The sequence below is a fragment of the Tamandua tetradactyla genome, chromosome 1 (assembly GCF_023851605.1).
Source record: "Tamandua tetradactyla isolate mTamTet1 chromosome 1, mTamTet1.pri, whole genome shotgun sequence".
NCBI lineage: Eukaryota > Metazoa > Chordata > Mammalia > Pilosa > Myrmecophagidae > Tamandua > Tamandua tetradactyla.
The window spans coordinates 140,874,950-140,898,275 of record NC_135327.1 but is presented as its reverse complement, the minus strand read 5'-3'; the positions used below and the strand labels follow the sequence as shown (position 1 = coordinate 140,898,275).

Sequence of the window (23,326 nt, the reverse complement as noted above, 5' to 3'; positions counted from 1 at the left end):
TATATACCCAGAAGAGCTGAAAGCAATAACACAAACATTTGTGCACCGATATTCATAGTAGCATTATTCACAATCACCAAAAGATGGAAACAAACCAAATGCCCATCAACAGGCGAGTGGATCAACAAAATATGGTATATACATACAATGGAATATTATGCAGCAGTAAGACAAAATGACATCCTGAAGCACATGATGAGATGGATGAGCCTTGAGGACATAATGCTGAGTGAAATTAGCCAGACTCAAAAGGACAGATACTGTATGATTCCACTTTTATGAGCAGCATAAAGGTATAAATCGGAGGCTCATAATACAGACTATAGGGGACTTAGAGATACATAGAAGCTAGAGATGGGTGAACTGTTAGCTACTGAGTTTGAACTCCAATGTAAGGGAATAGATAGGAGTGAAGGGGGTTCTCTGGTGAGTCTATACGTAATATTACCATATTGGAGATGAACAAGATTGAAAGGGGTTGTATAGACCTACATATCGTTAACACTAAAATATGAATTAGTTCTCGCAAGAATTACTTCAAAGATATGATTCTCGCACAAAGAGTGTTTAAGTCCAGAGTACAGGGGGAAATTGCTATTGCATGCTATGAACTATGTATGTTCAAAAGGAAGCCATCAGCACTGCCACAGAAGCAGCATTTGTAAATAATGGGGGGAGGGACAAGAGTTAAGAGGAGGTTTTGATTTCTTATTTGTCAAGGGTGTGTTTATTGGTTGTCTTTCTCTTGGGAGCAATGAAATTATCTAAAATTGAGACTGTTGATGGACTGCAGGCTTTGGGCCCTCTACATGATGCCTGATGAATGTAGGTGGCTGAAGGATGCACTGATGGAGAAGTAGATTGGCGAACAATGGTGTATACTTATGAACAAAGGTTGTCCTGCTACAAAAAGGAACAAAGTCATGAGGCTTGCAACAATGAGAATGAACATGTGGGATGTTTGGTGAGACAAAATAAGCCAGAAACCAAAGAACAAGAATGGTATGGTCACCTTTAGAAAATGCTTATAAGAAAACAGGAGCCTAGATTGTAAGCTTTTAGAGCAGACACATTAAGTCTGGAGTGGTGATAGTTATTTCTGGATTTTGAGATGCTGTTTTATATATATATCAGGTTATATATATATATATATATATATATATATATATATATATATATAAAACCTGATACTTAGAGATAGAAACAAATCTGAACAGGTTGGGGTTAAAGTAATTCAGAACATAGGGATAAGGAGGACAGTGTCTGTAGTTTAGAACCACACATACTCTTTGAGACCAATGGAACAAAGGTTTATTTGTTCTGGAACTGAAATTTTCTGTAGTGCATAATCTAATTCAACCTATCTGTATAGCTCATTTGAACAACTGAAACAGGGAACACAGAATAAGAAAGAGGTCCTTTAATCCTGTATAGATTATTGTAACGCCTGGAAACATCCTAGAGTATATTAAGCAGATAATCAAAAAGTATTGGCAAAGTCCCCTGAGGGATGGGAGAAAGAATATGGAACTATTAAACTTTACCATTAAGGAATCTCCTGATACTGTGTTAAACTTTAGGGACACCCAAATCAATAAGCCATGCCCTCGATCATGAGGGCTTACACTTGTGAAGTTTATGTAGGTAGCAGAGAAGCTTAGACTACCTATAAGCATGCCTAAGAGTTACTTCTGGAGGACCTCTTTTGTTACTCAGATGTAGCCTCACTCTCTCTAAGCCCAATTCTGCAAGTGAAATAATTGCCCTCCCCACTACATGGTACATGACATCCAGGGGTGAAAGTCTCCCTGGCAACGTGGGAGATGACTCCCAAGGATGAATCTGGTCCTAGCACTGTGAGATCAACAACTCCATCCTTGACCAAAAGGTAGAAAAGAAGTATAACTAATAAAGTATCAATGGCAGAGATAGTTCAAATAGAGTCCAGAGGCTATTCTGGAGGTTGCTCTTAGAAAAGCTTCAGTTAGATCTTGCTACCTATCATAACCTGCCAAACCCCATCCAGGACCATTCCAGCCAATCCTAAAGAACACCTAGGGCAATATATAAGGTTCCGCAAGGGTTCCATGCACTAAGTAACTTTCCAAAAACCTACAATCTCCAGATGGACCCCTGGTCCAGATATGTCCTGAAACCTAGCCTAGCCTCTCTAGAACATCAGATAGCTCCATCTCCCTACCCCATATTAGTGACAGACCCTTCCAATATCAAAAATTTAGAATTGCCATAGCCCAAACACCCCTAAAGAGAGGGATGGAAAGATCAAATGTGATTTTTCAGTTACGCAGTGAAGATAAGATTTAACAAATGAATATGAATGCTGAATCATTAAATTGATATCTCTTTTAGTCTCCAGTATTTTAGAGCAGCTAGAAGTAAATACCTAAAATTGTGAAATTGTAACCCATGTCAAAGTCTGAAATATGTTCTACAACTCATTATGGTGCTGTGCTTTGAAATTTATAGCTTTTTGTATATATGTTATTTTTCACAAATGAAAGAAGGCAAAATAGTTGTTTATGATGAAAAAAAAATATTTAAGCCTTCTAGTCTCCTATATTCTGGAGCAGCTAGAAGGAAAAATATGAGAGGATCGTATAGTAGCTCTGGGATCTGTCCTGTAACTACTTGGTGAAGAGTGCTTTGAAAACTATTGCTTTTTTTATTTCTTTGCTTTGTATATATGTTATACTATACAATTAAAAAAATTAAAAATAAAAAAAATCTAAATTCAATTTGTATTAATTCAGAAAAGACAAATCTATTGATGGTTACCAGGTGCTAGGAGTGGGGGGCCAAGGGGTGCTAGGGGAAGTAATTGACAAGAGGTACTAAATAACTTTTGGGATCGATGGAAATGTTTGTGGTAGTGATTACACAATTGCCAACATTTGTAAAAACTTCAAATTGTAAACTTAAAATTTCAAGAAAAGCATATTCTTAAATTTAATCTGTTTCTGTTGGTGTGATCCCATCATAAGTAGAATCTTTTGATGAGACTACTTCAGTTAAGGTATGACCCACCTCAATCAGGATGAATCTTAATCCTTTTACTGGAGTCCTTCATAAGCAGAATGAAACTCAGACCAATAGAGAAAGTGATAGGAGGTAACAGCTGAAACTGGAAGAGAAGGGAGACCAGAAGATGCAACCATGTGCCTTGCCATGAGAGAAGCTACACACCCCAGGATCACCAGCTGCCAGCCCCAGAATACCAGTCTTTGGGGGGAAAGCATTGCCTTGATAATGCCTTGATTTGGACATTTTCCTGGCCTCAGTGCCATAAAGCAAATTAGTCCCCATTATTTAACCTAACCCATTTCATAGTATTTGCTCAAGCAGCATAGGAAACTAAAACAGATTTTGGTACCAGGAGAGTATGATGCTTCTATTGCAAATACCAAAAATATGGAAACAACTTTGGAATTGGGTAATGGGTAGAGGCTGGAAGAATTGTGAGGTACTTAATATAAAAAGCCTAGATTTGTTTGAAAATACAGTTGAGAGAAATATGGATGCTAAATTTCCATCATTTAACCTGGCCGATTTCATGGCATTTGTTTAAGCAGACTAGAAACAAAACAACAGTCCTCTGCTTTGTCACATGAAGGGGTAAGGGTAGTTATGGCTCTAAAACAATGTCACTTTTCTCAAGTTCCACCTTGATATTCTTGAAAGTCCAAGCTTATCTGCAAGCTCTATTTCCTTTCCTAGGACTTGTCCTTGGTAAGCAGGATGCCGTAAGGGCCGCTGCCAGTTTGTTTACTTACTGACTTTCCTTGTTGCCTAGCCCACAGCAAGGTTTGTTTGTTTATTTATTTATTTTTGCAAAGGTATTCTTTTTAAAAATCATTTTGATTATTCTAGATTCTTAATTCTGCCTTTCCATGTAACTTTTTAGAGTCAGCTTGTAAATTTCTCCCAAAAAATTAAACAATTTTATGTCTAATTTCTTCTTCTTGTGTAAAGGTAGGGAAACTGGCTTCTTAAATATCTTCCAACCCTATGGTTAATTTAAGAATCTTTGCCTATAGAAAAGGAAAGAAATTGAGTAAGGTACTCAACTTTGGGAGAGGAAGACTCAAGTGAAGATTTTCCTGGGGACAAGGGAAGCCTGAGAACAGGAAATAGTTATGCAACAAAATGAGAAAGTTATGAAATTTCTAAACACAAGAGATGAAATTTGCCTACTTCACTTTAATGTCTAAGGATGGCTCTGCCCCTAATCTGGGTTGACACGTAATCTTTTAGTCTTTTCTCTGGTTGCATTACTTCCTTTTTCCTTCTTTAATAGCCACTGTTCTGTTTTTCAAAGAAGTGCTCTGGGACGTATTTGTGCTGGAAAAGACCCAGATCATTTTTTCAACCTATAGATTCCTGAAGTATTTGTTCCAGCTCCAGGCTGACCTGTTTGTTTATTTGATCCCTGTCAAAATAATTTAAGGCATATTATAAAAGAAAGCAAAAGAAGAAGGTAGCAAAAGTACTCTGGGTTGTAAGCTGAGACTTCACATGCATTGTCCCATTTAATCTTGACAACTTTTATGTTATCTTGCAGTTAAGGAAACAGACACAGCTTGCCTGTCTTGCCAAGGTAATATTGAAAGAGAAGGAATGAGATTCAATTTGACACTGACAAACTTCAAAATAGTAATTTCTGTTACACCATGCTGTCATCTTGTAGACTAAGTTAAAGTCAATAATCCAATAGATGAAATACCAGAGGAGGAGGAGGAGGGAGGAACCTGGGGTGCCCCTAATAGAGAGCAATTATAACCTCAAATATTATAAAATCCTTTGCTACGGAAACAAACCCATCTAGGCCCATAGCTCCTACTGACCATGTGTGGAGAAAAAGAAGGCAGTAAAGGGAAGAGCAGGTTTGCAAGACAATTGCCTGCTTAGATAAGATATAGAGATGATTATTATGAGAAAAATGTCTTTTTTTATATTGTCTTTAAAAATTCAAGCAAGGAGGACAGTGAACTTAGAGAAACATGCACATTTGCATAGCATAACTGAGGAATTGTCTGCAACTTGAGGATTCTAGCTTGAACTCAGACATAGAGGTCTCTTTTTTTGTACACCTTCTGGAAGACTGTCAGCTGTAGACCTACTGGGGCATTCCAAACCTCCCACAGGATTTGAAATGCCTACCTACTGCTCACTACTAAATCATTTGAAAACTATTAAGAAGACTGATAGGGCCTCTCATACACCCTTTGAATTCCTGAAACCTGACTGAATTTGCAGAACTTTAAGCTGTAACAGCTATAAGACCAGTGTTTCTTGCTATATAGAGTTTATATAAAGTCTTTGCTTTGTAACTATAGCAACAAGTTCCATAGCCCATTGTTTTGCTCAGCTCAGTCTCACCACCTCATATACTGCCTGATAATCACTGTTCTATAAGAATTAATTTGTTTTTACTTGATTTACACTGTGTTTGCCTGCTCTTTGCTAAATGGGCTGTAGTCTGACACTACTGTAGAGACAGAACTTGAATTCCATCAGCCCATCTTTAGCCTCAAGAGAAAAGGGCTTTGCTAACACCATGAAGAGAGTCTTAGATGGTGTGCTGTTTTGAAGCTGTTATGTTCCCAGAAAAGCCATGTCCTTTAATCCTCATTCAGTATTGCTGGGAGGGACCTTTCTGATCGTTTCCAGGGAGATGTGACCCACCCAATTGAGGGTGGTAACTTTTGATTAAATGGTTTCTATGGAGATGTGTCTCCAGCCATTCAAGGTGGGGTGCTTACTGGAGCCCTTTAAGAAGGAACCATTTTGGAAAAAGGTTTATAACCAACAGAGCCACCAGAGCAACCAGAACCAACAGAGCCCACACAGCCAGAGACCTTTGGAACAGAAGGAAAACACCCCCAGGGAAGCCTTATGAAATGAGGCGAGAAAGCTACCAGACGCCATGTGCCATCGCAGCTGAGAGAAAAAAACCTGAATTTCATCAGCCCTTTCTTTGGAGTTAAGGTATCTTTTTCTGGATGCCTTAATTTAGACATTTTCAGAGTCTTAGAACTGTAAACTTGCAACTTAATGAATTCCCTTTTTAAAAAGCCATTCCATTTCTGTTATATTACATTCCAGCAGCTTTTGCAAACTGAAACATGGTATAATGGAAAAGGGTGAGCCCCCAGGAATGGGTTTGAACAGATGCTGCCATGTCTTGCTGTGTGGTCTTAGGCACATCATTTATACTCTCTGATCTTCAATTTCTTCATCTACAAAATGGAGATAATAATAATTCTTGTGGAACATGATTGTTAAAAGGATTAAGTGACATACTAAGAGGGAAAGCTTTGTTTCAATCATAAAGGGCTATATAAATGCTTTTCTTAGGGTACACAGATGAGTGACCACCAGATGGGAATGAAGTGTACCTACTTGTGACAAGTGCCCTCAGGAGGATATGTTGGAAACAGAATCATGACTGTTCTTATGGCAGATCTGCCACATAGATGGTGCTTCCCATCATGACCCCAAATGTTATAACCATTCGAAAATGAGTAATATAGAACCTATTTTGACTATGTGTAGGTTTCTGAGAAGAAAGAGAAAATATATATATATAAGAAACTTTAATGAAGGAACTTTTCTTGGGTCTGTTTGTGTTTGAAGTGGGTTGCAAGGGGGCAAAGGTAAGTAAGAGGATAATGAAAAGATAGAGAAAGAGGAGGAAGTAGGCCTAGACCTTCCAGGGGAAGTTTATTATGTAACAGAGTCTTAGGTTCTCTATGATCTTGGGCAATTAACAGGTTCTTCATTGCTTACGCTTGCATGTAAGCTTATATTTAACTTTTCAAATACATTTGGTCATTTCTTTAAAGTCTAAAATGCATTTGGAGCTTACTTTCAGAGTTTTATATTCTTTTGTGTGTATCCATTTTAATTATAGATAGTCCAAACCACTTTGTTACCTTAACACTTCAATTATGAGGCAAAGTTTATCAATACCTACTTACTGCAGGGATTTTTGTGTTTTTTGCTCCTGAATGGAATTTTGTGCACAATTCTTTTTTTAGAGAGTTTTCTTGTTGTTGTTATTTTAGGAACAGAAAGTAGTTGTTTTATTGGGCCTTTGAATGACAAAGCTCCCCACACCTTTGAAATACATGACAACTGAAATCTGTATGTAGGTCTTGAAAAGTATTTCAAATCTGATCTTCTCTTGGTAAAGTAATAATAAGCATCATATAATTATACATAGAGTAAAAGATCTAGACATGAATAAGTGTGTTGACTGTTATCTTTTGCATTTAGGACTACAAAGCTGGCAATATCTGATATTGTCTTTGTTATCCAGTAGGTGGATGTGAAGTGACCATATGTCAGGCTGGCCACCCAACATTCTAAGCTGTCATATGTCACAGACCATAGGCCTCTCAGGAAGAGCCTTAAATGTAGACTTTCAATGTTATCTCCAAAAGATATTTATAACCACAGAGGTATACTGACAAGATTGAAAGGCACTTATCATGCAACTTTAAATACACCACAATTTTTGTAAACCCATTTTGACACTGCTATGTTTTTTAATATATTAGGAAATTGAAACAACAACAACAAAAAAAATCGAAGTGTCCAAACTTCTCTATTCCTTAAAGAGTTCCAGATCTCAGTTACTATGGAAATGGCAGTGTGTCTAACTTCTACAGCATTGGACTACTAGGGAGAGCAGCATATAATCTTCTTTGGAGCAGTTAGAAGAGCTAAATTACAAAAAAAAAAAACAAGCTCAGTTTCTATGTGGATTAAAAGAGCACATTATATTTGACTTTACATTACAGCCCCATATTACTCTAAAATGAGTAAGAAGTATGCTGTTGACTGACAAGTCATATCGAAAGACAATGTGGTTCCTACTTGAAGCAAGCATTGCCATTTTATCTTCAAGAGTCACACAGTCTGTGTCTCCTGCCCATTCAGTAATGCCCAGAGGTTCTCTGTAGCATATGGTTGTTTTGTTGTATTTTTTGCACATGCTCATTGTAACTGTCAACAAAAATGCCCTTAAAAGTTTAAAATCAAAACAAAGTGAGGATCACCTAGTTTAGCTTTAGAGAAGAGGAAGTAGTTGTGTGTCTTACAAGAGAAAGCTTACTTTGCAATATTTATTGCTTAATTATTCTCTGGGAAGCTTCCTGTTTTGATTATCTTTTAGCCTCTAGGTGAACTGTGAATAAAAGAGTTTAATGTTCTTCTGTGATATAACTAAAACTTTTATTTACTGCTTGCTTTCTCCATCACTAGCCTTTTGCTTCTCTGTGTCAAAGCTTAGCTCACTTCCTTTCCCTTTTAGGAGGTCTCACGAGAACATGTTCTCTCATCTTCATACTCTTACAGCATAGATGATATTGCCTCAACTCATGCTGTCAGCATCTAACCTTCCAGACAAGGTCTCTCCACTGCAACACTTGCTTTGCAAATGGTTCTTCCTGGAAGTGTGCAGTGCAGTGATTCTGCTTCTGCAATTCATGCTCCCATAGTATCTACTTCAGCCTTGACTTTATTTATCTATGTGACTCTTTGACTAATCTGTCTTGTCCACCAGTCTGTGAGATCCTTGAGGTCAGGGACTATTTGGTTTGCTAAAGCTGCCAGAATGCAATATACCGTAAGTGGGTTGGCTTTAAGTATGGGAATTTATTAGCTTACAATTTACAGTTCTTAGGCCACAAAAATGTCCCAACTCAAAGCATCAACAGAACGATATCTGGACTCTGAAGGCAGGCTGCTGGCATCCAGGTTACCTTTGTCGCATGGAAAGGCACATGGCCGGCATCTGCTGGTCCTTCACTCCTGGGTTTTGATGCTTTCAGCTTCTGGCTTCCTCTCTGAGCTTCTGTGGGTCCTCTCTTAGCTTCTCCAGGAATTTTCTCTATGAGTGTCCCTTAATTTCATCTCTCTTAGCCTCTGTCTCTCTGTCTTTTATCCTCTTAGAAAAAAATCCAGTAAAAGGATTGAGATCCTCCTTGATTGAGATGGGTCACATATCAATTGAAATAACCTAATCAAAAGCTCCTACCTACAATTGGTCTACACCTACAGGAATGGATTAAAAGAACATGACCTTTTCTGGGGTACATAATAACTTTACACTACCACAGGGACTTTTACTGTTTTTGCTCACCACAATATCCCTTGCCTGAAGCTCGCTGGCTAGCTCACAGCCTCCAGACTGTCTCTTTGTATCCAATTCACACCCTTTCCAAACCATATTTCTTACTGTCACCAACATCTTTAAAAACTCAAATTATTCCTCCCTGCAATAAATGTAAGGGCTGCCAACACTTATAGTTTAAAGTCTAAATTCCAGACCATAAACTATTTTTTCAGTCTTATCTACCTTCCTAAAACATTGCTCTGTATTCTGGGCTTACTTTACCCTGCCTTATGTGATATAGGGCTAGTTATTTCCCAGTCTTGCTTTCTTTTTAGATTGTAAATCACTCCAGGGAAAGAACTTCCTCTTTGCTGACTCTCAGTCTTCATTAAAGAAATACAGTAGTTGCTAAGTTGATTTAGGTACTCATTAGATATGTCTCTAGAATTGCTATACTTGTTAGTTAATGCATTTCTTCCTACACCAGGAATTTAGACATTTTATAAATATTTTCCTGTTTATGTCACTATAGCCTGAGCATACATTTTATTCTACCATCTGATTTATAGCTGTCAGTAAATCATATTGCCTACAGTGTGGTAATATTAATACAATTGGATTTTGCAATCTTATATTAATTATTCATGAATATTTATTGTTGCATCTATTAAATTTTATTTACCTAAGTCCTTACCTCTCTGTTATTTAATTAGACGAATTAGTATTAATTCACAAGTCTTTTTTATTTGCCTCTATTGTGTTTTCTTACCTTCCCATTCTGCCTCTTTTGTAAGAGTTAAAAGTATAGTCTTCTAGTGTTTTTTATTTTATAAAAAATATTTTAAATGGTTTTAGGATAATAGGGATTTAAAACTTCTGTGAGCTGAGGCATTTATACAAATTCAGCATCGTACAGACCTTTTGTTGCTCAGGTAAGCTGTACCATATTTAAAGGTGCAGTGATTTGAGAGGGTTTCCTGAGCCTAAGTTTTCAAAGTTAATACCATCTTGATTACAAATATTCCAAGAATTTTTAAAATATATTTTTAAATAGATAGATATCCTATACAATTGCAACACTATGTTTAACTGCAGAAAACTGAAAACAACCTATAGTGTCTTTATAGAGGATTGTTTGTATAACCTATGATGCATTTGTACAAAGGAGCATTATGCAGATGCGAAAAGGAATGATAAATCTGCATATTATTAAGGCATTCTTCAGGATATATTATTAAGTAATAACATTTACCTGCAAAAGGGGAAGGTGGTATGTATGAGTCTGTATCTGTGTGTTTTAAGAATAAAATAAACAAATAAATGTTGAAAGAACATGTTACCTCCAGAGGAAAGGAAAGAATAGAAAGAGAGTACAAGAATAAAGAAACTTGTTTCTGTAAGAATCTTTTATTTTATAGGTTTGAAAGTAGGTAAATATTTTAGTTTCTTGGCTGCTAAAACAAATACCATACCATGAGTTGACTTAAACAATGGGAATTTACTGATTCTCAGTTTTGAGGCTAGAAGTCCAAAATGGGGTGTCAGCAAGACTGTGCTTTCTCCCCAAGCACTGTAGTATGCTGCAGTTAGCTGTCTGCTATCCTTAATCCTTGATTTTTTGTCACAGTGCACATGTCAGTCCTCTTCTCCTTTCTCTTCTGGGTTCTGGTTGTCCCCTATGCCTCTCTTTCTGTGGCCTTCTCTATAAGGCCTCCATTAATAGTATTAAAATTCATCGTAATTCAGTTGGGTCACACCTTAATTGAAGTAACTTCATCAAAAGGTCGTATTTAAATGGGTTCATACTCAAAGGAAAAAATTAGACTAAGAACATGTTTTTGTAGGTACATACATCACTCCAAGCATTTGCAGTAAGTACTTTACATAATTGTTACAAATTAATCAAGTTAGCCCTGAAAATAGAAATAAATTTAGCTGTGTATCAAGTTGGTGACAAAAACAAAAATAAAGGATACTCCAAGGAGACTTTCAAACAGAGTGATTTGATCATATATCATTACAAAAAAAAAGAGATAAAAAACTCACTTTAAAATGATATCTTACATGAATTTCAGTAATCACATAATTTTTAATAGTGTTGATACTATTATTCTTAGATGCTATGTGTATATCATGGTTTAAAACAAATGAAAACTGCCATTTTTGTGTGGGATAAAAGAGATACAGACATAACATAAATGATGTTAAGTAAAGCTGGTTGTTCTGAATTAGAACTGGACAAGTCAGTATGAACTTATGATTTTATAGTGTGTGTGTATGTGTGAGTGTGTGTGTGTATTGTACTTTAGCTAAATCTACTGAAAATATCTGGAAATATCAACTAGTAGTACTGAGCACCCTTCATGGTCTCTATGTCCCAGTAAAAAGACCCAGTCCTCCCTTGGAAAAATGGCCTATTCCAGGCCTGGGGTCTTAGCCTAGACAGTCTTGTCATGTTAGAAAGTAAGTACACTTATCAAGGACTACTAAAGTCATGTCAGAAGGCTTCTGTATCCAGCACAAAGAGGATCACAATGGCCAAAGAATGGGACAACTTGAGATTCAATAAAGATTATAACTGCAGGGCGGGCCGCGGTGGCTCAGCGGGCAAGAGTGCTTGCCTGCCATGCCGGAGGACCCCGGTTCGATTCCCGGCCCCAGCCCATGTAAAAAACAAACAAACAAACAAAATATAATAAAACAAGAAAATGTTTAAAGATGTTTCCCTTTCTTCCTTCCTTCCATCCTTCCTTCCTTCTCTCTGTCTTTCCTTCCCTTCCTCCCTCTCTTTAAAAAAAAAAAAGATTATAACTGCAGTGGTTCTAAACACATTAATTATGTTTCAAACCTTGGGATCATGATCATATACACAAAAAGAAGGGAGGAAGGAAGAAAGGGAGGGGAGGGGGGAGAGAAGAAAGAAGGAAGTAAAAGGGAAGGTATGGAGAAAGAAAAGAAAAAGATGAACGAGTCATTTTTTCATCATTGATGGATGCTAGAAAACCAACTCATTTTAAAACCTGTTCAATAAAAGGAAAGAAGTGAGCATTTATCCTGCTTTCATTATACGAATTGGATCTCAGAGTAACTGAAGTTGAAGAAGTTAGTCTTATGGTATTTCAGATAATAAATGAAGACAGAAAGAATCACCATTTACAGCCTCTAATGGATTAACATCAAATAAAGAGAGACAACTATTATGTGCCTACTGAATACCATCTATGAAGTATTTGGGCCCAAAAATAGATCTGAGTAAGCCCCTAAATCCGTCAATTTGTAGGAAATACTGGGGAGAAAGAAATACATTAAATAATACAGCAGAGATGAAATCAGCAAAGTTACATAGCTGGAAATTCTGCAGACAAACCCAACAAGTAGACTTCATGAGGGAAAAAAGATTTGGAGAAGAAACTGGTAGACTAAAAGTGGATTCAGAGATAGATCAGCCAATTGCAATGTATGACCTTATTTCTATCTCGATTTAAACAAATATAACTAGAAACAAAATTATTTAAGGGATAATTAGGGAATTAAAAAAACAGAAAATAAATATTGGGGAGGCTGTGGAACAGCTGGAACTTTTATATATTGCCGATAGGAATGTAAAATGCCACAACCCCTTTGATAAACAGTTTGGCAACTTCTTAAAAAATTGAATCACCAGGACATAAAGTAGATATATGTTTAATTTTTTTATCTAAGAGAAATAAAAACAAAAGTCAATATAAAGACTTACATGAATATTCACAGCAGCTTTATCTGCAACAGTCCAAAACTGGAAACAAACCCAAAAAGTCCATTAACAGGTGAACTGATAAAATATGGTATGTTCACACAATGGAAATGACCTATTGTTATACACAAAACATAGATGAATATCAAAAATAACTATACTAAGTGAAAGAAGACAGACAAAAAAGAGTATATGCTTTTCTAGAAAAATGCATTCTAATCTATAGTGATAGAAAGCAGTTCATTGGTTGCCTGGGGAAGAGGAGGGAAGAGAAAAATTACAAAGAGGCATGAGGAAACTTTTGGAGGTGATGGATATGTTCACTATCTTGATTGTACAGTGGTTTCACGGGTGTATAATATGTTAAAATGTATTAAATTGTACACTTTAAACATGTAGAGTGTATTTTACATTAATTATACCTCAACAAAGATGTAAAAATAGTTAATGGAGAAAAGATTTGGAGGGAAAACCTGTAGACTAACAGAGACTTAAGAACTGTTCAACCAATTAGAGTACAAGGACTTTATTCCTATTCTAATTCAAACCAAACTGAAAAACGAAAGTTATGAGACGAGTGAAATTTAAATGTTGACTTTTTTATGATGACAGTAAGGAATTACTGTTGACTTTATGTAGTTTGAGTATATTGTAGTTTTATTTTTCAAACAGACCTTATCTCTTTGAAATGTGAGTTGAGATATCTGTAGATGAAATGTTTTGTCTAGGACTTGTTTCAAAATAATTGAAAGAGGAAAGAGGAGGTGGAAAGGTTATAGACAAAACAAAATTGCTCATGAATTTATTTTCATTGAAGCTGGTTAATGGTTCATTATACTATTCATTATACTAATAAGGGTTCATTATACTATTCCTCCACTTTTGTTTGTTTGAAATATTTTTTAATTAAAAAGTTAAAAATGACAGATATAGTCTAATATTGTGAAGGAAATATTTTATGATATAGGCATTAGCATTGAAATCCATTAAATGATTGAGCACACATCTTTTAGCTTATTAATGTTAACACTCCTAGATATATAGCTAAACTGTTTCAGCTTCCTGAAGACTTAAATAGTAAATAGTCATTACTTACCAAATACAAAGCATTGTATAATAGATTACTTTCTAAAACTGCCTTATGCGTATTTTAAAAAGATGTATACTAAAGGAGGAGAAATCTATGTTATCAATGGCTATTAATATCACGTAAAGAAGACAATGAGACATTTTGTGCCTCCTGATAGAAGTATATACTACAACCTAGGATGTATTCTTGCAGGAGAAGAAGAGAAACAATTACATGTATAATTTATGCCTGTGGCAAAAAATTGGATATAGTAGACTAGCTAACTTTCCCGACTCATAGTTTCATTGGAAAATTGCTATTTTGGTTAAATTTTGCTTGCTTTTATTTTTCTTCATTCATTTTACTTTATAAGTGAAGACACACCTAAATAACTGAATGTAAGACAATTTTATTTTAGGGCTGTGAAAAATGGAAGACAGTACCACAGACACAGAACAAGAAGAGGAAGAGGAGAAAGATGAAAAGACTCAAGAAGATCCTATTTATGCCATAGCACCCACAACTAACATTCAAGATGAGCGGCTTGTTGAATTGTCTACAACTCCAGCTTTCCGTTTTCTGCATGAGGTATATTTCTCTTTATCTATTACTATAGTAAGACCTGAATCATTATCTACTTAAAAATTCAGATGGAGTTAATGCCATTATCAAAATAACATTACCTATTTTCTGGACACAATATATATGGATTGAAGGACATTAAAACACAATTTTCCATACCCTCTCTTCCAGAGGCTTGTCCTGTAATGCTGGACCAATAAAGTAATGTAGGTTCTGATATTTTATAATATAAATATTTGCATATATGCTGCAAAGTTTGTACATTTCATGGGTTGGTAAATGAAGTAAAACATTTCTTTAATTATTGTATATACTACATCTACTTCCATAAAATGAGGATTTTCTCAAGTAATTGCAGGAAGAATATATTTTTACTACTAAAGATAATTCAGTGGAGCAGTAAAATATGCTGTTTCCTATCAGCAAAGCAAAAGGGGAATATATATTAGTTTCCTTAGCTACTCATGTAAATACCATGAAATGAGTCAACTTAAACAATGGAAATTTACTAGCTTATGGATTTTTAAAACTAAAAGAAAGTACAAATCAAAGCATAATCAAAATGATGCTTTCTCCCAGAAGACTGTGGCATTCTGGGGCTGGCTGCTGGTGATCCTTGTCTCTCAGCTCCTCTGTCACATGGCAATGCACAAAGCAGCCTCTCCTGGTGTCTCCCTTGTCTTCTGGAGTCCATTAACATTTAGCTTCTGGTGCCCCCCCCACGCCCCTCCACCTTTCTCTCTCTCCCTCTCTCTCTCTCTCTGTGTGTGTGTGTGTGTGAGAGAGAGAGACCTTCTTTAAGGCCATTAGTAATACAATTGAGACCAATGCTCATGAAGCTGTGCCACACATTAGTAACTGCATCGAAAGGTCCTATTTATAAAAGTTCACACCTACAGGAATGGATTGTTTAAGAACATGTTTTTCTGGGGTACGTAGCCCCAAACTACTGCAATGATGAATTCCATATTCTCATGGTTTGATTTTTAAAAAGCAGGATGAAAATTTTTGACATAGCTATATATATTTTAATAACAATTAACCTAATATGCATCTGTTACCTTGTCATGTTTAAGAGCTGTACTTTAGAAAATGGCTTAGAACAAATTTCTAGACTATTAACTGTGTGTGACTATGTCAATAAAGCATCTAAGAAATTCAATAAATCCTCATAATAAAATAAGGTAAAAAAAATCTTAAAGCAAAAACAGTTTATTTGAAGCCAAGAAGCTGAGACAAATTGGAATAGAGAACAATAAAAATGTAATTTTTAAAAAGACATATGTTGTTGGTTTGCTGAACTCCAATCGACATTACTCCTGTTAATGCTTAAGAATACCTAGGTATATTGAAGTGGCAAGAGGGAAGTACCTGAATCTGTTGAATTGTGTTCCAGTAACCTTGGTTGTTGAAGATTATAAAACTATATAGTTTTTACAGTGTTATCTGTGATTTTGAAAACCTTGTGTCTGATGCTTGTTTTATCCCAGACAGATAAGTAAAAAAATAAGGATACAAATAAATAAACAATAAGGGAGATAAGGGGTTAAAAAAATTGGGTAGATTGAAATCCTAGTGGTTAATGGGGGGATGGGTAAGGGGTATGAGATGTATGAGTGTTTTCTTTTTTCCTTTTATTTATTTTTCTGGAGTGATGCAAATGTTCTAAAAATGATTATGGTGATGAGTACACAACTATGTGATGATATTAATCGTATACTCGGGATGTACTGTATGTGTGTGAAGATTTCTCAATAAAAATATTTTTTAAAAACGAAGACTTAGGGCTCAAACTGAGACTCTATAAAAGTTTCATGAACTAAGTTTGCTTTCCTGGAACCTATAATTTCCAGAGGGTTCCTAGACCAGGTAAATTCTGAGACCCGAGAGAAACCAGCCTCTCCAAGATTATCAACTAATTATATCCCTCTACCCTTTAGTATTGACATCTCAACATGAAAAAAATCAGAAGGGGCATTGCCTGAAGGTCCCTATAGATTGAGAGAAGGATCAAAGAAGAAGGAGGAGGTATAATAGAGAAAATAGGATTTAACAAATTAACAAATGAGTATGACTGCTGAATCACTATATTAATATTCCTTCTAGCTTCTAGTGGTTTAGAGTAGCTAGAAGGAAAAACCTGAAATAGTGGAATGGTAACTCATAACAAACTCTGAAATCTGTTCTATAACTACTTGTTGAAGTATACTTTCAAAATTATTGCTTTTCTTTCTTTTCTTTGTATATGTGTTATATTTCACAATTTAAAAACATTTTAAAAGGTATACGTTGTGCATAGCATATATATGTAGGATCTAAATCACTAAATTATTTATCTTTTGTTTATAATCTTGATTTTTTCTTAACTTTTTATTTTGAGATAATTTTAGACATTTTAAAAAGCTACAAAAAATAGTACCAATACTCCCCATATACCCTTCAGATTAGTTCCCCAAATGTTAATATTTTGCCACATTTGCTTTACCCTATTCTTTCTCCTTTCCTTGACTGTCAGTCTTTTGCTCTCTTTCCATGTTGGCATGATGCCTTAGTGTGTGTTTTCCAAAAACAAGTTCATTCTCATACATAATCTTTGCACACTTAATTCAGGAAATTAACATTGATACAATACTACTATCTAACCTTCAGACCTTATTCAGATTTTATTAAATGTCTCATTACTGTCACTATAGTTTTACCTGTTCTTGAACATCATAGAACTGGATTAATATAATATTTTTCTTTGTGTCTGGCTTCTTTTGCTCTTCATTATAATTATGAGATTCATATATTCTGTGTAGTGGTAGTTCAATTTTTGTTGTTAGGCTACGGAGTGTTCCATTGTATGCATATGTCTATTTTATTTTGTTTAGATATTTAGGTTGTTTGCTGTTTTGGACATTTATCAGTAAAGTTCTATGATCATTTTTGTGCCTGTCTTATATATTCATTTATCTTGGGAATTGAGGCAGTTTGGTGCTATATGTACCCCAGAAAAAAACGTGTTCTTAAAGTTAATCCATTCCTATGGGTGGAAACCCATTGTAAATACAACCTTTTGATGAAGCTACTTTGGTTAAGCTGTGACCCACTTCATTCAGGATGGGTCTTAATCCTGTTACTGGAGTCCTTTATGAATGTAATGAATACAAAAGAGAGAGAGAGAGATGGCCACAGAAGTAAGAAGCTGAAAACAACAAAACCTGGAAAAGATGGGAGAGACCAACAGAAACCACCATGTGCCTTGCCATGTAGTAGAGGAGCCAAGGATCCCAGCACCCAGCCCCAGAACACTACAGACTTTGGAAAGAAAAGCATCAAGGGATTATGCCTTTATTTGAACATTTTCCTGGCCTCAAACTGTAAGCTAATAAATTCACTTTGTTTAAGTCAGCCCATTTCATGGTATCTACTTTGACAGCCTAGGAAACTAAAACAGGTCCATACCTAGGAGTGAAATTACTGTGTCATAGGATAAGTTTATAATCAGCTTTAGAAGACACATTTTCTAAAGAGGTTGTTCCAACACACATTCCCATGAACCAGCAAGAACTCTTTTATCCAATACCTTGACAAGGGTTGTATATTTTCTAATACCTATCTTCTACAGCACCTGGCTCAGGACCTTGCATAGAGCCAGACAGTAAATATTTAGTATAGACTTGTTTTGTTTTCCAAGTTCCTCATGTGATTTTTTAATATCCATTCATTCAATTATTTTTGTAACTCTTTTTTCGAAGCATCGTGTTAGATGCCCATCTAGGGTTAATATAAATTATAGCTTTATATTATTTTATCATATGCCTCAAGTTATGATTCCTACTTTCATCTTTCTGTGCAAGTTTGTATAAAATAAATGCTGAATTATAAATGTAATCTCACTTTTCAAGTGTCAGTGTATCAGATGTTGGACCTTTCTAAGCTTTAGAAACCATAGAACCATTCTTGTTTTAATGCTGAAAGTCAAAATCAAACCATGAAATTATCTTGCTTAAGCTTTTTGGTTCTTTGCTTTTAACTAAGAGCTAGCTTGACTCCTCTGTTCTACTCATTTCCTAAAGATAACTCAACCAATAGTTGTTAGGTCTTTCACCTTGCTTAGCCAAGGTATAGAGGAAAGGAAGCACAGTATTTGGGAGGCACAAGCGGGAGAGAAACACTGAGGGAAAATACTAGGGAAGCAACAGTGTGAATTGGAATAGAACACAAAAATTCTGTTAAAGAGTGTGGGTCTATACACGTAAACGTGGGTGAGTAGATGACATTGACTAGGGTTGTGGATTTGTGACCTCTTCACTGAAATAAATTATATTTAAAACTATGTGCTGATGAACTTGTTACAAAATGTGAGAAAAATAGCAACATTTGTGTACAAGTTTTGATTGTTATCACATTTGGTAAAACTGAGATAAGAAGTTTTTGAAGGATAATAGGAGATAATAAGTGTTAATCCATTAACAGATTTTTATACAGCACTGATTATGTACCAGGAAATGTGCTCAGAGATCTTATCATCATCATCATTATTATTATTAGAGGTATTGAAATCAAATTCATCTTTCCCTTCAACTTCTCCTTGCTTTTGAGCATCCCCTGCATGCTGCATAGTACTAGACACCATGGTAATGCACTGATATAAAGCATAAAAGATTCCTATCCAGTAGCTGTGTTGAATTAAAATAAAATAGGGGGATTCCATACTGTCATGCTGCCTCAGCATTTCCAACCCTGTCATTAATATAAGGGGCGTTTGTATTATCATAATGACCCAGCTTTTAGACCCATTCATTATGCCCCTCAAAAAAGTGACCATCCCTGACAAGATAAACAGCTTCTCCTTCATCTACCCATGTCCCACTTGGGTTCATGCCCCTTAAACTCCCGAATTCTCACTCTTGCTTAACCAACCAATATAGCTCCACCCATTATATCGCTATAAAGCTATGGTCACTATAACCCTTTAATCCCCACCTGCTTGGTTGAGCCTATGCTCCTCATGTGTTTCCTCATGTGACCCTGCAAGGCATGCCGCCTTTCTGTTCTGGGACCTGTGAGTACTAATAAACTTTTCTTTTATTTATCCCTGGTGTCACTTATCCTTGCTACATCTGACTATCTATAAAAAGATCCTTTTACAACATAAAAGCGTAGTTTGGCGAACAAGAGCTTGAAATGTTAGATTTCAAAAGTCAACATACAATGTAAGGGAATAGATAGGAGTGAAGATGGTTCTCTAGTGTGTCTATAAGTAACATTACCATGGTAAAGATGAACAAGATTGAAAGGAGTTGTATAGACCTGCGTGTCCTACTGATTAACACTAGAAATATGAATTAGTTCTCCCAAGAATTGTTTCAAAGATGATTCTTGTACAGGGAGTGTTTAAGGCTAGGGTACGGGGGAAAACTGCTGTTGCATGCTGTGAGCTATGTTCAAAAGGAAACCATCAAAATTTATATTTTGACTAGTGCATTTCCTAATATAACTTATGTAGACAGCTTAATTGAATATCATAAGTACTTTGAATCTTGGGTAGGTTCGAGATTTTGTTGGTTTGTCCAGAGTGATGCCCCAATAAATCCCAGAGTGATTTGAACAGTGAATAAAAAAGTGTTTGCAAAGTCCCCTTCGGGGAATGGTGAGAAAGGGGGAAAATTCAACTTTCCCAAGTTGAATTCTTGATATTTTCACAAGCAGTGCAGACAACCAAAACAATAGGCTGAGCCCCCAATCTTGAGGTTTGTTCATATGAAACTTAATCCCACAAAGGATAATCAAGCCTACTTAAAATTAGGACTAAGAGTCACCCCCAAGAGAACCTCTTTTGTTTCTCAGATGTGGCCTCTCTCTCCAGCCAACACAACAAGCAACTCACCACCCTCCCCCTGTCTACGTGGGACGTGACTCCCAGGGGTATGGACCTTCCTGGCAATGTGGGACAGAAATCCTAGAATGAGCTGAGACTTAGCACCAACGGATTGAGAAAACCTCTGGAATGAGCTGAGACTCAGCATCAGGGGATTCAGAAAACCTTCTCCACCAAAAGGGGGAAGAGTGAAATGAGACAAAATAAAGTGTCAATGGCTAAGAGATTCCAAACAGAGTTGAGAGGTTATCCTGGAGGTTATTCTTACGCATTGAATAGATATCACCTTGTTAGTCAAGATGTAATAGAGAGACTGGAAGGAACTGCCTGAAAATGTGGAGCTGTGTTCTAGTAGCCATGTTTCTTGAAGATAATTGTGTGATAATATAGCTTTCACAATGTGTCTGTGTGATTGTGGAAACCTTGTGTCTGATGCTCCTTTTATCTACATTATCAACAGATAAGTAAAACATTTGGAATAAAGATGAATAATAGGGGGAACAAATGTTAAAATAAATTTAGAGTGAAATGTTGGTGATCAGTGAGGGGAAGAGGTGGGGGGTATGGTATGTATGGATTTTTTTCTGTTTTCTTTGTATTTCTTTTTCTGATAGATGCAAATGTTCCAAGAAATGATCTTGATGATGAATATGCAATTATGTGATGATATTGTGAATTACTTATTATATATGTAGAATGGAATGATCAAAAGTTACGAATGTTTGCGTTTGTTTGGTGTTTTTTGGTATTTTTTTAAAAATTTAAAAATTAATTTAAAAAAAAGGAAACCATCAGCACTACCACAGAAACAGCAATGATAAATAATGGGGTAGAGGCAAGAGTTAAGAGAAGGTTTAGTTTTCCTATTTGGCAAGGGTGTGTTTATTGGTTTTCTTTCTCTTGGGAACAATGAAATTATCTAAAATTGAGAATGTTGATGGACTGTGGACTTTGGGCCCTCTACATGATGTCCAATGAATGAAGGTGGCTGAAAGAAGCACTGATGGAAAAGTAGATTGGAGAATGGTGTATACTTATGGACGAAGGTTGTGCTACTACAAAAAGGAACAAAGTCGTGAGGCATTCGACAATGTGGATGAACATGCGGGACATTTGGTGAGACAAAGTAAGCCAGAAATGAAAGAACAGGAATGGTAAGATTGCCTTTAGAAATTATAAGAAAACGGACCTAGATTGTAAGCTTTTTAGAGCAGACACATTAAGTCTGAGTGGTGATTATAATTTCTGGATCTTGAGATGCTGTTTTATATATATAACCTGATATTTAGAGGTAAGAACAAAGCCAAACAGGTTGGGGTTAAAGTAATTCAGAACATAGAGGTAAGGAAGATAGTGTCTATATTTTAGAACCACACATACACTTTTAGACTAATGGAAGAAAAGTTTATTTGGTATGGAACTGAAATTTCTGTAGTGCATAATCTAATTCAACCTATCTGTATAGCTCATTTGAACAACTGAAACAGAGGAAACAAGAATAAGAAAGAGGTCCTTTAATCCTGTATAGATTATTGTAATGCCTGAGTATATTAAGCCAATAATCAAAAAGTATTGACAAAGTCCCCTGAGGGATGGGAGAAATATATAGAACTATTAAACCTTACCATCAGGGAATTCCCAGATACTATACCAAACTTCAGGGACACCCAAATCAATAGGCCATGCCCTCAATCAGGAGGTTTACTCTTGTGAAACTTATGTAGGTAGCAGAGAAGATAGACCTATAGGCATGCCTAAGAGTTACTTCTGGAGGACCTCTTTTGTTGCTCAGATGTAGCCTCAGTCTCTCTAAGCCCAGCTCTGCAAGTGAAATCATTGCCCTCCCCACTACATGGTACATGACATCCAGGGGTGAAAGTCTCCCTGGCAATGTGGGAGATGACTCCCAAGGATGAATCTGGCCCTGGCACCATGGGATCAACAATTCCATCCTGACCAAAAGGGGGAAAAGAAATGTAACTAATAAATTATCAGTGGCAGAGAGAGTTCAAATAAAGTCAAGGGACTACTCTGGAGGTTATTCTTACAAAAGCTTCCGTTAGACCCTGCTACCTATCATAACCTGCCAAACCCCAACCAGGACTATTCCAACCAATCCTAAAGAACAGCTAGGGCAATATGTAAGATTCCACAAGGGTTCCATGCACTAAGTAACATTCCAAAAACCTACAACCTCCAGATGGATCCCTGGTCCAGAAAAGTCCTGAAACCTAGCCCAGCCTCTCCAGAACATCAGATAGTTCCATCTCCCTACTCCATATAAGTGACAGACCCTTCCAATATGAAAAATTTAGAATTGTCATAGCCCAAATACCCCAAAAGAGAGGGGTGGAAAGATCAAATGAGATGGTTGAGTTATGCACTGAAGATAGGATTTAACAAATCAATATGAATGCTGAGTCATCAAATTGATATCTCTTAGGCTCCAGTATTTTAGATCAGCTAGAAGTGAAAACCTAAAATTGTGAAATTGTAACCCATGTCAAAACTCTGAAATTCGTTCTACGAATTTATAGCTTTTTTGTATATATGTTATTTTTCACAAAAAATGAAGGGAAAAAAAGTTGATTGTGATGATAAAAAAAATATTTAAGCCCTCTAGCTTCCTATATCCTGGAGCAGCTAGAAGGAAAATATGAGAGGATCATATGGTGACAAACTCTGGTGTCTGTCCTGTAAGTACTTGTTGAAGAGTGCTTTGAAAACTATTGCTTTTTTATTTCTTTGCTTTGTCTATATTTTATAATATACAATAAAAAAAGTTTTTAAAAAAGTCAAAATATAGTTGTTAGACCTTGGAGATGCAAACGGTGTTATTTTAATGGAAAGAAAGGAATAATCACTGGGAACTGTGGTGATCTGGGAAAGGCTGTGTGGAGATAATAGTATATGAGAAGAGATATTTCATCGATACCC

General features: G+C 36.1%; 1 protein-coding gene across 3 annotated transcripts in view; it reads left to right on the top strand.

The window, feature by feature from the left end:
• Positions 1 to 23,326, top strand: part of CCDC146 (coiled-coil domain containing 146) — a 176,189-nt gene that overhangs the window by 31,851 nt on the left and 121,012 nt on the right. For 2 of the 3 annotated variants that reach the window (XM_077155844.1, XM_077155834.1), the window contains exon 2: positions 14,360 to 14,529. In XM_077155844.1, coding sequence (XP_077011959.1) covers positions 14,371 to 14,529 — 159 coding nt within the window. In that variant the 5' untranslated portion in view covers positions 14,360 to 14,370. Of the gene's footprint in view, positions 1 to 14,359; positions 14,530 to 23,326 lie in introns of those variants that run through there. The other variant, XM_077155847.1, reaches the window with a different exon arrangement.